Source organism: Battus philenor, unplaced genomic scaffold (genome assembly GCF_028537555.1).
Source record: "Battus philenor isolate CCGP_79_NKW_IND1 unplaced genomic scaffold, ilBatPhil1.0.hap1 SCAF_7, whole genome shotgun sequence".
Taxonomy (NCBI): domain Eukaryota; kingdom Metazoa; phylum Arthropoda; class Insecta; order Lepidoptera; family Papilionidae; genus Battus; species Battus philenor.
In genome coordinates this window covers 9,641,064-9,652,457 of record NW_027181737.1, presented here as the reverse complement: position 1 = coordinate 9,652,457, position 11,394 = coordinate 9,641,064, and the positions used below count along the sequence as shown (strand labels likewise).

Sequence of the window (11,394 nt, the reverse complement as noted above, 5' to 3'; positions counted from 1 at the left end):
GTTTTGGAAAGTCGGAAAAATGTTATGAAGTATTGGAAATTCTAAATAGTGGTGTGCCGCAAAATAATAAATATCGATATTTTAATTTTCCTATTTTTGCGTCCAACAAATGAATATAAATAATGAATCGATGCATTCGTTACATTGTAATAAACAAAAAATATATTTTACTACAACGGCAACGAATGTTATTCAAATCATATTTTGTATTAATTTTAAGTTTAACGTATAATATTTCATGGCAATTTTATTTTTTTTTTGGTAATTATTATTCGCTTATTAGCAATCACATTTATTACATTAACACAAAATTTTAAAAATTATTATTACCAAAAATGTCATTTTTGTGGTAATAAGATCTTCAAATTTCATTAATACTTTGATAATTATCAAACAACAACACTGTACGAATCCCAGTTATAAAAGTAAGACTAAATGATGATCAATATAAAAGACTAATTAACTTAACATTTTCTTTTAAAAATAAAACACAAATTGTAATATAATTATCATACAGTCTCACTTTATTTTGCAAGGTCAAGTTCAGAAAGGTAGATCCAGCATAGGAATCGTTTAAGAAAAGTGTTTCGGGATAGAAATAACAAATTGAACTTTTAAATTTATATGTATAATTGGATCTCTTTTTTGTATTGTAATGTGGACAAATGTTTTAGTAATGTTAATAATACAACGTGCAATATTATCTGTACACATAAGTATTAGTGGTGACAATTATGACAATTGTATTCTTCTACCGCGGCTATTTTGTATTGCTAATCTTATATAATCTGTGGTAAAAGAAAATGAGTTTGTGTTTATTTCAATAAGCGCAATTTTTAAAATTATTTTGCATAAAATTACAATTAATAGATATTTATCTAATAATGTAAGTTTTCAGAGAAATTGCTATGCAATAAAAATATATGTGTTCATATATTTCATTGTTTATAAATTAGTTTATTCGGAAATACCTATTTAGAAATTGTATAACCAATGAAATAAAAATGTATAGGTAAATATAAAATACCATCGTTCATTTCATATTGACTTCGATGTCCTGGATTTCAATTCTTTCTACAGAATGAAGTCCTATTTTAATCGAGGAATGTACATTTTGTTCAAAAGAAATTTACTGTTAACAAATAGTATTACCTCTGGTGCATTTATGGGATTTGGAGACATAGTACAACAAGGAATTGAATATCAATCTCATGTATTACCAAGAAGATTCAATTGGGCACGTACAGGTACTGATTAATATTAGACTCATTAATAATATGCTTTTACAAACAGTTGTTTTGTAAATTAGTATTATGATAACATGTTGCTTAAGTTATGAAGTTTGTATTATATAACTACTATTTAAATTTCTTAAATTGTGCGGAAATACTGTAATTTACATTATTTTTAAATTAAATAGGTACTTGGTAATTTTACACTACTAATCATCAAAAATTTAACCTAAATATGAATACTTTTTTCAGCCAGAATGTTCTTTGTTGGATTTTTAATGGGCCCAATGCATCACTATTATTATGTTTACTTGGACAAGATGCTTCCTAATGCTGATTTTAGAACAGTCGCTAAGAAAATAGCATGTGATCAGATGTTTGCTTCACCAGCAACAATTTTATGTTTTTTCTATGGAATGGGAACATTAGAAAACAAAACTCTACAACAAAGTACATATGAAGTTAGACAAAAATTTATTTATGTTTACATGGTTAGTATCCCAGTACTTTGGTAAATACTATTAATATCTGTTTTGTCTTGTGCCAGAATTTATGTTACAAATATTTAGATTGAAAAAAGAGTACATTGAATAATATTGCTAATTTTAATATAAAGTACCAATGAAATGATTGTTAATCGCTAAACAATTTTATAACAAAAAGTTATAATTTTTATTCATAAGACACATTTTTTAGAATTGCACTTAATTCAGACACTAGTACCTCATTTTACTTGCAGTCACTGTAAGTTTTGAATGAAATTAATTAATACACACATCCTTCATTTATTACTTGGCTTTATATCTAAAATTATTTCATATTCTAATTTGATTTAGAGACTACAACAAAGTGATTGTTTATACATATCTTATATACACTTAAATAATTTATTGCATTTATATATTTTAGTGCAGATATATTTCATCCTTCATGTATCTGTAGTGAACTTGATTATGTATGGCAGCCCACATAATGTGATCTTGTAACCCAATTTCAACATAATCTTCCACGGTGTATTACTCTCCAATCTTATTGAGATGTTCTAAGGAATTTTGAATCAAATTAATGAATGAGTGAAATGGTTATTAGAAGTAAATACAATCAACAAGTTTCTTCTTTAAATTTGTTGTGTCCCCTACTCTCTCACATCTTTGACCACTTCAGATAACACTGCTATATTTATCATATGCTGTACTGATATTTTTTTTATTGACTATGCTTATACAATCTTGATACCTGTTTGTTGGTTGTAACCTATCACACAGGATGTGTTGAGATGCTTTTAGTCTTATAATAACATTTGCTGATTTTTCATAATTTATTTGTGAACAGGGGCTATATTATATAATTCAACTACAATAATATTTTAAGCTGTCAACATTTTCCAGTTTATTTTTCTTTCATTTGAGTTTTGCAAATATTATTTTATACTTTAGTTAATATTTGTATAGAGATAACAAACAGATCACCTCATCATAAGTGATAAATCAATTATTATTGTAATAGCCTTTGGCATGGCTTATTATGAGGTCTAGATATTCTAGATGCACTTAAAAGTTACATGTTATTTTACAATTTCAATTAATTTGCAGTTGACAAAATGATAATTATTTCATTGGTATAATCTTATTAAAAAGTTCTTATTAATTTTCCATGATTAACCTTCTAAGATTTTCATTAAACTTGTAGGAATATAAAAGGCTCCTGCTGTATATGACTCCAAAATTGAGTAATTATAATATGGCTTCATTTTGATCAAAAACATAACAGTAGATAATAGCATTTTTGGTTATTGGAGCTATATATAATCTAACGCAGGTCTTATAAATCTGGTAGTTTTTAAACTAAAATAGCAGGGCTAATTGCCTTAAAATTACATCTAATATTATAATAGGATGTTCTAAAAATATTTATATTTATGAACATTTTTGTATTTCAGGGTGACTGTTTATTTTGGCCTCCAGTGCAATTCTTGAACTTTTACTACTTACCAACACACTATAGAGTTTTCTATATAAATATTGCAACAATGATATTTAATATATTTCTATCATTTATTAAGCATTATGATCAAAATAAAAACCAATAGAAAATGTATAAAAAGGCTATTTTTTATATTGTATTATTTCTAATCTGACTACTGTAAGTTTTAACCTATTTTACTTTTTCAGAATTAATTCCTAACTTCATTGTTTTTAAACTTACATGGGTGATTAAAAATAATTTGATAATTTACATTACAAAGTTTATAAATAATATTCACTTAGAACTTTATCCTATATGGAAGGATTCTTAACACTAAATGGGGCTCAACTTAACCCCAGCACATGGTCCAATCATCTTTTCTAGTCTGTAATTTAACTACAATTCTGTATAATCCAAGTGCAGGACCCAGTGGAAGACCCAAACCTCTCACTATATCTGCTCTTCTTGCCGTACATATTGCTTGTCCATCAAATTCCTAAAATGAAAACCGGTTATGGAATATTATGGATTATTTGAATAATACTTCATAAAAAATGTATTGCAATTTATTTACCTGTTCCTTTAAAATTGGTGCAGCTTCAGGAAAATGTTCAGAAAAATAGCTGTATACATCTTCAGTGGTCCAATTAGTAATATCAGGTATACTCGGATCATAGGGCACTTCTTCAATCAATTTTGTTGGTGCTCTATCTAACTCATGTGGTTTTAAGAATGGATCTACTGTAGATGATTCAGAATTGTAATCAATACTAGAAGGAATAATGGCTGGTGATCCAACTATTGTGGGGCGAGATTCTAAGCAATTATTACACTCCCATTGATCCCAAGCTTTTAGTCGCTCCGGTATACGGGGAGTGTGGCACAGTGCATGGTAGGCATCTGAACAAATATTACATACTGTTAATATTCCCTGAAAAAATAAAAAATATTTGTATTAGAATTTGCAATTTCTATAGCTGTGTAATCTCACAATGTGTTTTGTGACCATTTCAAGGCTAATGATGATAGTAATTTGTTAATAGAAATTATGTACTTTGCCAGGAATCAAACTAGCAAACTGCAAGTGTATGTGTGTTAGCTGTATCTGCATGTCGAAGTGCATATTTTGTTTTGAAAAATAAATATAGCTGGTCGCCAGAAAAGGCTGCATTGGCTGTTAGGTACTCTAGCAGTACTTGGGACAATGTTTCTTTCTGTACTATAAGTGCCAGGGGTTATGAAGGCGTGTGTCTTAATAAAGGCTTTCTTCAATGGCAGATCAGGTTGAAAGTTGCTACCCTTAAGCTATTATTCAACAAATAAAAATACAATGTACAAAATATAATTATATCTGTAAAATTGAATCATTGCTTGCTTTTGTAAAAAAGGTTAGAAAAAATGTAACATTAGTACAGATAAAAAGTTTTTTCCCAAGTGGTTACTTACTGCATCATTTGTTTCATAACAGACTACACAGGTTTTGCAATGAGGACACTGCCAGGTGTTATCAGGTCTTGGTTTTAATATTCCAGAACCTGACTGGAGACAGCTCAAGTGAGCTTTATTATTGCAATCACGACACTCAACTAATCTGTCATTAGAACCTCTTGGTTTCTGAATAAGACAAACTGAACAAACACCTCCAGAGGTCTCATGTGGAATTGGTTCTTCTGATTCAATATCTTCTCCACTTCCATCCAATGACAGTTGACTTTCTGATAGTGGAGTTCCTTCTTTTTCATTTTTTAGATGAGTAGCTATCATTAACCTTTTCTTTATTGTGCTCTTATTTAGTGAACCAACTGGTCTTCCCCTTTTACGTTTGCTGGGTACATTATTGTCAGAGGGATCAAATACTTTTTTGGCCATTTTGCGCCTTTCCCCAACCCTGACTCCAGCGTTTTGGTTGTTTATTATTTGACTATTGGATGTGGCACCTGGTCTCTTTTTTGGCCTGCCTCTCATTCGTTGTGGGGATGATCTACATGATGAATTAGCAGATGATGTCATCTGTAACATGTTTATTTTTAATTGTCTTATTAGTATATGACATTATGTCATCATACAATTGAAAATTTATGTAAACTTTTTTGAGTATCATTAAAATAAAATTAATGTAAATTTGTTTATAAAATTACAAATCATATAATTTAGATTCCATAATATGGAAAATAATGCTCTCAACAGACAATATTAAGAAAATAAGGTAACTGGTGTAATTTGTAAAATTATTAAGCAACTGTCAAGGTTTGTTGAGTATACTATTTTTGTAAGTGTTATTTTTTAAAATTACATTTTTGCTTTTTTTAAGTCAAACTTTTTTGATATCTTCAGAGGATAGCAATGATTGAAGTAAAATCTCTTCAGATATACTATAAGATTTAATAATTAAAATTAACTGGATTTCATTCTATAACAGTTATATGATGGCATTTGAAAACAATTCAAAACTGTTAACAGTTGTTTCGTACAGATTTCTGTTTACCAAAATGAGTGAATCTGAGAAATTTGATGCATTTTTAAGATTACACACTTGTTGTTACAGTATTCTTAGATTTTTACTTGCCTTTGTACTGTTACCTGATAGAAGGATAATATTAAGACAGAACCATCAATTTTATTTATTACAAATTTTGATTCATAAGTAAAAAAATAATATCAATCTAGATATATCTCATTATATATAAGAATGATAATGATCATGATAAACTTTTCTATGCTCTATTTTGAGCTTATAAATATTTTCAAATAATACAATAAACTTTGAAAATTTTTTGGAGGCAATTTACATGTTCTTTGGAGTATATAGTTCAAGTAGTTGAATTTTTTAAAAACATTAAAAATTATATAGCAACAGTGTGCTACTGTTAAGTTTAGCCTATACAAATACCAATGAAATTTACATTTGTTCATTGAGATAATTATCACACTTTGTGAAGATTAATAATATGTTTACTTAATCACCATGGAAATAGAATAATACAGCTCTGAGAAAAGAAATATTTGTGGGATCTTATTTAATAGTCTTAAAATCATTACTTCACTAATAATGTTAAATTTTCATAAACAACAACATACCTTAGTGTTTGAATCATTATATTCAAATTTAAAACTATCAGAACTATCTCCATCAGGATCAGCAGGCCCTAATGCTAAAGTACCATTTGGTAATTTAACAAGACTGCCTGAAGACAATTCTTTGTTAACTATAGTTTCAAGTTGTTTTTTTGTGTATCTGGACTCTTGGGAAGCTGCTGCACGAATAAGATCATCAAAAGCTATACCATTTTCCAAATAGCTTTGATCTTGGTAAATAAGAGTTGCAATTGCAGAGGTAATGATTCTTCTTTCACTTGTAGCAATTGCGGAAGTCATGGCTAAATAATACAATAAAATGAGTTAAGTTAAACCTCATATAATATATATATTTACATATTCTAATCCATATATAGTTACTTACTGTTACTATTGCTCCGTGCTGATTTCTTACGCCACTTAGCAGCGTTTCTATAGCTTACATTATCTTTATAATCAACTTTAAAAATACTTCTTTCTTTTAAACAACGTTTAAGATCTGCCTTTGTTTCTTTCGGTGCAACTTTGTAACACTTTAGCATAAATTTGCAAATTCTGTTTATATCTGGTCGAGATTTCCGCGAGCGTAAGTGGTCTATTGCTGCCAAAATTTGGTTTTTATACTTTATCTCTGACATTTCTGAAATTCAAATAAACTTTGTAATTAAAACAATTTGTAATACATGAGTAAAAAGCGTATACGTACCTGAGCAAAATCATGCCGCTAAATTTAATTATCTTTTGTGAGATACTTTATATAAAAAACAACTATTTTAGTTGTTAAGTACACTATAAAAAAATAAATAAAAATAAAACAACAGTACGACGTGAAACTGTACAAACTACTGTAAATGAACCAATATACCCATGTAAAAGTTGCCAGTTTCGAATCATTACTAAAAAAAATATAAGCATTGTTATCAAACATATCATTTTTTTAATTTCACTGCATATTATGTCAAATTGTAAGTAAATAGTAAGGCAAAAAATAGTCAAACGGAAATTTTGAATATGTTATCACAGCTTTATTAGTCTATTTTAGTTATTTTTACCGTTAATCTTAGAGAAAAACTTAATAAGAAAAATTATGACAGCATATAGTTTATATGTATGAAATTCAGGTGTATGTGCATAAAAATACAATTTAGAGTATAACAAATTTCCATAGTAAGCGCTAGAAATAAGATTAGCTTGTTGTGTTACATTTTTTAATAATAAAGCTGGGGAATGCATTTTGACTAGAATACTACATAGGGTACTGTGATGTGTTTACAAAATTTAAACTCCGTTTAAGTTAATTGTGAGCTTTTAAGAACAGGGCGCGATTGGAACTGTCGACTAATACATGTATTATACTTTTATTTGGAATCAACAATTGTTAATGTTATAGCTGGAACAAGTCATAATGGGCTGTACAATCTTCAGTCCCTTGTAATCCATCATAAAAAAAAGTAATGTCAAATATTCCTTCGCATTTCTGTTCGATTGTGTATGTATTAAAGAAAAACTTTATTAAAACGAAAATATTGAAGTATTAATACATATAGAACGTAATAGTTGTAAACCTTTTACTCTTGTTAGTGCGTTAATTATGCCAACGTCTGCTATGAAATCTATGCGTAACACTTACAGCTTTGTAAAATATTTACGATGCTTATTTTTTTCATCACAAACAGAACATGCTATTAATAAGAATATAGGAAAAGTGGTTCATGTAGCTATAATCGGTGCACCAAACTCGGGAAAGAGTACTTTAATAAACAAAATTGTTGACCGAAAGGTATGTTTTAATGTACTAGTGAGTTATTTTTAAAAATATCAATTTGTTTTTGCGTAATTAAAATCTATTTGAACTTTGTACAGTTATGTATTTTTGGGACATAGCATTTATCAAAATTTAACAGAAATTGATAACTAATAGATTTACTCTTGTAAAAAATAAAAACTTGCAGATATGTGCCGCTTCTAATAAAGTTCACACAACTACGAAACTTGCCAGAGCAATTTGCTATGAAAATGATACACAGATCATATTTCTAGATACCCCTGGTGTTATAACAGATAAGGAACAACGAAAGTAAGTTGAGAAAAAATTACAATAGTATCATTCATTCAATGGATTCAACTGATTATTATACATTGAGTATTAAATAATTAATGGCATGCTTTGTCTGATTATATCAGTAGGAGTGGATTAATATTAATGAATACTCTATTTCTTCTCATTATATAGAAGATATGAATTATCAAAATGAACTACTTTTAGGTATAAATTACCTCTAGCAATGTTAGGTGCTTGTGAAAAGAGCTTGAGATGTGCAAATGTTATAGGTGTGGTTCATGATGTGTCTAATAAATGGACTAAAGATAATATTCATCAGGATGTATTGAAAATGCTTGATACTACTAGAAAAATACCCAGTTTTTTAATATTAAATAAAGTAAGTACTAATTGGCTTTTTGATGTAAAATTAAAGTACTGTGTTAATAAGGCTTTAAATATTAGTTCCCTTTTTTTCTTTCTGTTTCAGCCTTTCTCAGCTACAAATTTTGTACCTTCTTCATCTCTCTCTGTTTATCTTTGTTTTTAGCAGGGTCCAATTAAACCCACTACTTTAATGACATCATCCCTTCACTTGTGATATTTGCTATGCTTTTTTCTAGTCCAATGGTCTCCATACTAGCTAAAGTACCTGGATGTTGATTTTATTTGAGGATGGATTTCGCCACTGATCGGACATTGTGTTAACCATATTCTCATTTAAGCTTTGATATGCTAAGGCTTAGTTTTGATGTCTGAGCCACTTTTTTATTTGGTGTAGTAGGCTTAGTTTAGATAGGTTGATATCACATACCTTTTCAGTTCCTATGCATGTCAGAAATGCTAATGAGCAATATAATATTATCAATAAATTTATAAATTAACAATTTAATTTTATAACGTAAATGTCAATGTTTGTGTAATTATTTTAATTCATTATTCATTTATGTGTTTTTAGATCGATAAATTAAAATCTAAAAAGCAATTGCTGACCACGATAAGGAATCTGACCAATGGAGTAATAGCAGGCAGGCCAATGCCTAATTATGGACAGGAATCCAAAAATAAATTTGAAAGAGGCTACAGTAATTTTTCTGATGTGTTTCTGGTGTCGGCTTTATCAGGAGATGGTGTAGGTGTGATAAAGGTTAGTTGGCAAACATTAAAAAAGATTTAATGATCATGTTGTCTGTTTATTTGTTGTGCTGCATCTGCAACTCTAAAACAAAACTTATGTACAAGTAAACATATATAACCTTAAAATATATAGGTTATCAACAATTAATGAACATATGCAGAAATTCTTTACAGATGTTTCTCAAAATATTCATTATTGGTTGTTATTAGAAGACATATGTTGTTAAGTAAATGTTTTACTTTTAACCAGAATTGTTTATGATTAAAAATTGTTGATTTATTTATTTTGTCTAGTAACCATTAGAATAAGCTTTTGATATAAATCCTTAAACTTTAAAAAAGGCTTTAAGTTTCTTTGTTTCAGTGACTTGGACACTAAATTTTGATTAAATTGTATATTGATATTAAGGAAATATTGATTTAGACAAAATTAAAACCATCAAATTATTTTAAAAAGTTAATATAGTAATCATATATTAAATTTATTATTAATAAATATGCTCTTAATTTTAGGAATACTTAATATCTAATGCAAAACATGCAAAACTTAATTATTCTTTGGATGAATGGACGGATCAAACTCCTGAGATACTAATTGAAGAAACTGTTAGAGCAAAATTTTTAGATTTTCTTCCACAAGAAATCCCATACAATTTAAAAACAAACTTAGAGTATTATGATGAATTGGAAGAGGAAGAAAAAATTGTATGTTCAGTAGCTGTGGAGTGTCCTTCGGAAAGGTTAGCGAAATTAATAAGTGGAGCAGGTGGCGGAAGATTACAACAAATAAAGTCAGGAACAAGAAATGACTTGATGGAGTTATTTAAAAAGACTGTTGTTATTGACATACATTTGAAAATAAAAAACAAAACATTTGATGATAAACAGATGTGAATGTGAAGACTATGAGTATGTATATATAATAGTACTTTATAAAGAGGTTAAACCAAAATTAAAAGAAAATTAATTACTTGTTTTTTAATTTTTCCTTCCTCAAATATTTTTACATTACTTCCTAAGTTCTAAATTTTTTCTTTCCTAATAAACATGTCTAGAAATCGCAGTGGTGCCAATACTTATTATTTTATGGAAAATATAAACATCAATAAACTTTAGTTTTTACAATAATTCTGTAGATCTAAAAAGATTTTATTAAAATTTTGTTGAAATACTAAAACTGCAAAATAGTTGACTAAATTAATGAAATGTATTAATAACAGTTTGGCTAACGATCTTGCATAGATTTTGACTGTGAGAATATCAATTATTAATTTTTATATTTGAATCCATAAACAATTTATTTTATGCACCTTACTAACAGTACAAGGCAGTTGCATCAAATTTCAATGTTATGCTGGATATCACCTGTTCGAGTGACAAATGCCCCAAATCTGAGCACAGGCAAAAGAAACCTCGCAGCACTAGACATTTTATCGAAAGAAATTAATATTCAATATTTAATTAATATTGCAAGTAGCTAAAATAAACCGACCGGGTTTCTGAAAGCAGAACCCGAGAAATAGAAATTTTTATATTCATCGATCTTTTTTGGACGTTTTAATTTCGATATTCGTTTTCAGAATCTTTTAGTTTCTTCACCATGCTGTAGATAAACTTATTCCGCAATTATATTTGTTTACTGCGCCACAAATTCAAATTATGTTACTTTTGGGTTGTATTGTAGGTCTGAATTGGAGAAGTTGGTAGTTCTGAACTTTAATAAATAAAATTACATTATCCTCTTGCTTAGCTAGTCATGTTTAACAATACGAGCAGAACGGAGAGAAACTCTAAAGCGAGCGGTTCAAATTAATCGCACAACTTTGTTAAGACTTGCTTGCGGATAGTTAGTTTAAGTTTATGTGACGGTAGTTCGCGCAGTACCTACCTATAATATGTTCGACGTGCAAATTAATTTCATCACGGAGATGTGCTCTACTACTT

The 11,394-nt window shown here is 28.6% G+C and overlaps 3 protein-coding genes across 3 annotated transcripts; 2 read left to right on the top strand and 1 right to left on the bottom strand.

The window, feature by feature from the left end:
- Positions 1–908: 908 nt before the first annotated feature.
- On the top strand, positions 909–3,321 carry LOC137931179 (mpv17-like protein 2). The gene is made up of 4 exons (XM_068774586.1): positions 909–1,012; positions 1,147–1,247; positions 1,485–1,723; positions 3,172–3,321. The coding sequence occupies exons 1-4, from the start codon at positions 1,005–1,007 to the stop codon at positions 3,319–3,321; spliced, it is 498 nt and encodes a 165-aa protein (XP_068630687.1). The 5' UTR covers positions 909–1,004.
- LOC137930833 (uncharacterized) lies at positions 1,652–7,100 on the bottom strand. The gene is made up of 6 exons (XM_068774166.1): positions 6,979–7,100; positions 6,658–6,912; positions 6,276–6,574; positions 4,644–5,207; positions 3,772–4,128; positions 1,652–3,693 (listed from the first exon to the last, which is right to left on the bottom strand). The coding sequence occupies exons 2-6, from the start codon at positions 6,908–6,910 to the stop codon at positions 3,547–3,549; spliced, it is 1,620 nt and encodes a 539-aa protein (XP_068630267.1). The 5' UTR covers positions 6,911–6,912; positions 6,979–7,100; the 3' UTR covers positions 1,652–3,546.
- A 667-nt stretch (positions 7,101–7,767) lies between these two features.
- On the top strand, positions 7,768–10,387 carry LOC137931032 (GTPase Era, mitochondrial). Its single transcript, XM_068774427.1, has 5 exons — positions 7,768–8,052; positions 8,225–8,349; positions 8,539–8,713; positions 9,272–9,460; positions 9,964–10,387. Exons 1-5 carry the CDS (start codon positions 7,864–7,866, stop codon positions 10,342–10,344), a joined length of 1,059 nt encoding a protein of 352 aa, XP_068630528.1. The 5' UTR covers positions 7,768–7,863; the 3' UTR covers positions 10,345–10,387.
- Positions 10,388–11,394: the final 1,007 nt, after the last annotated feature.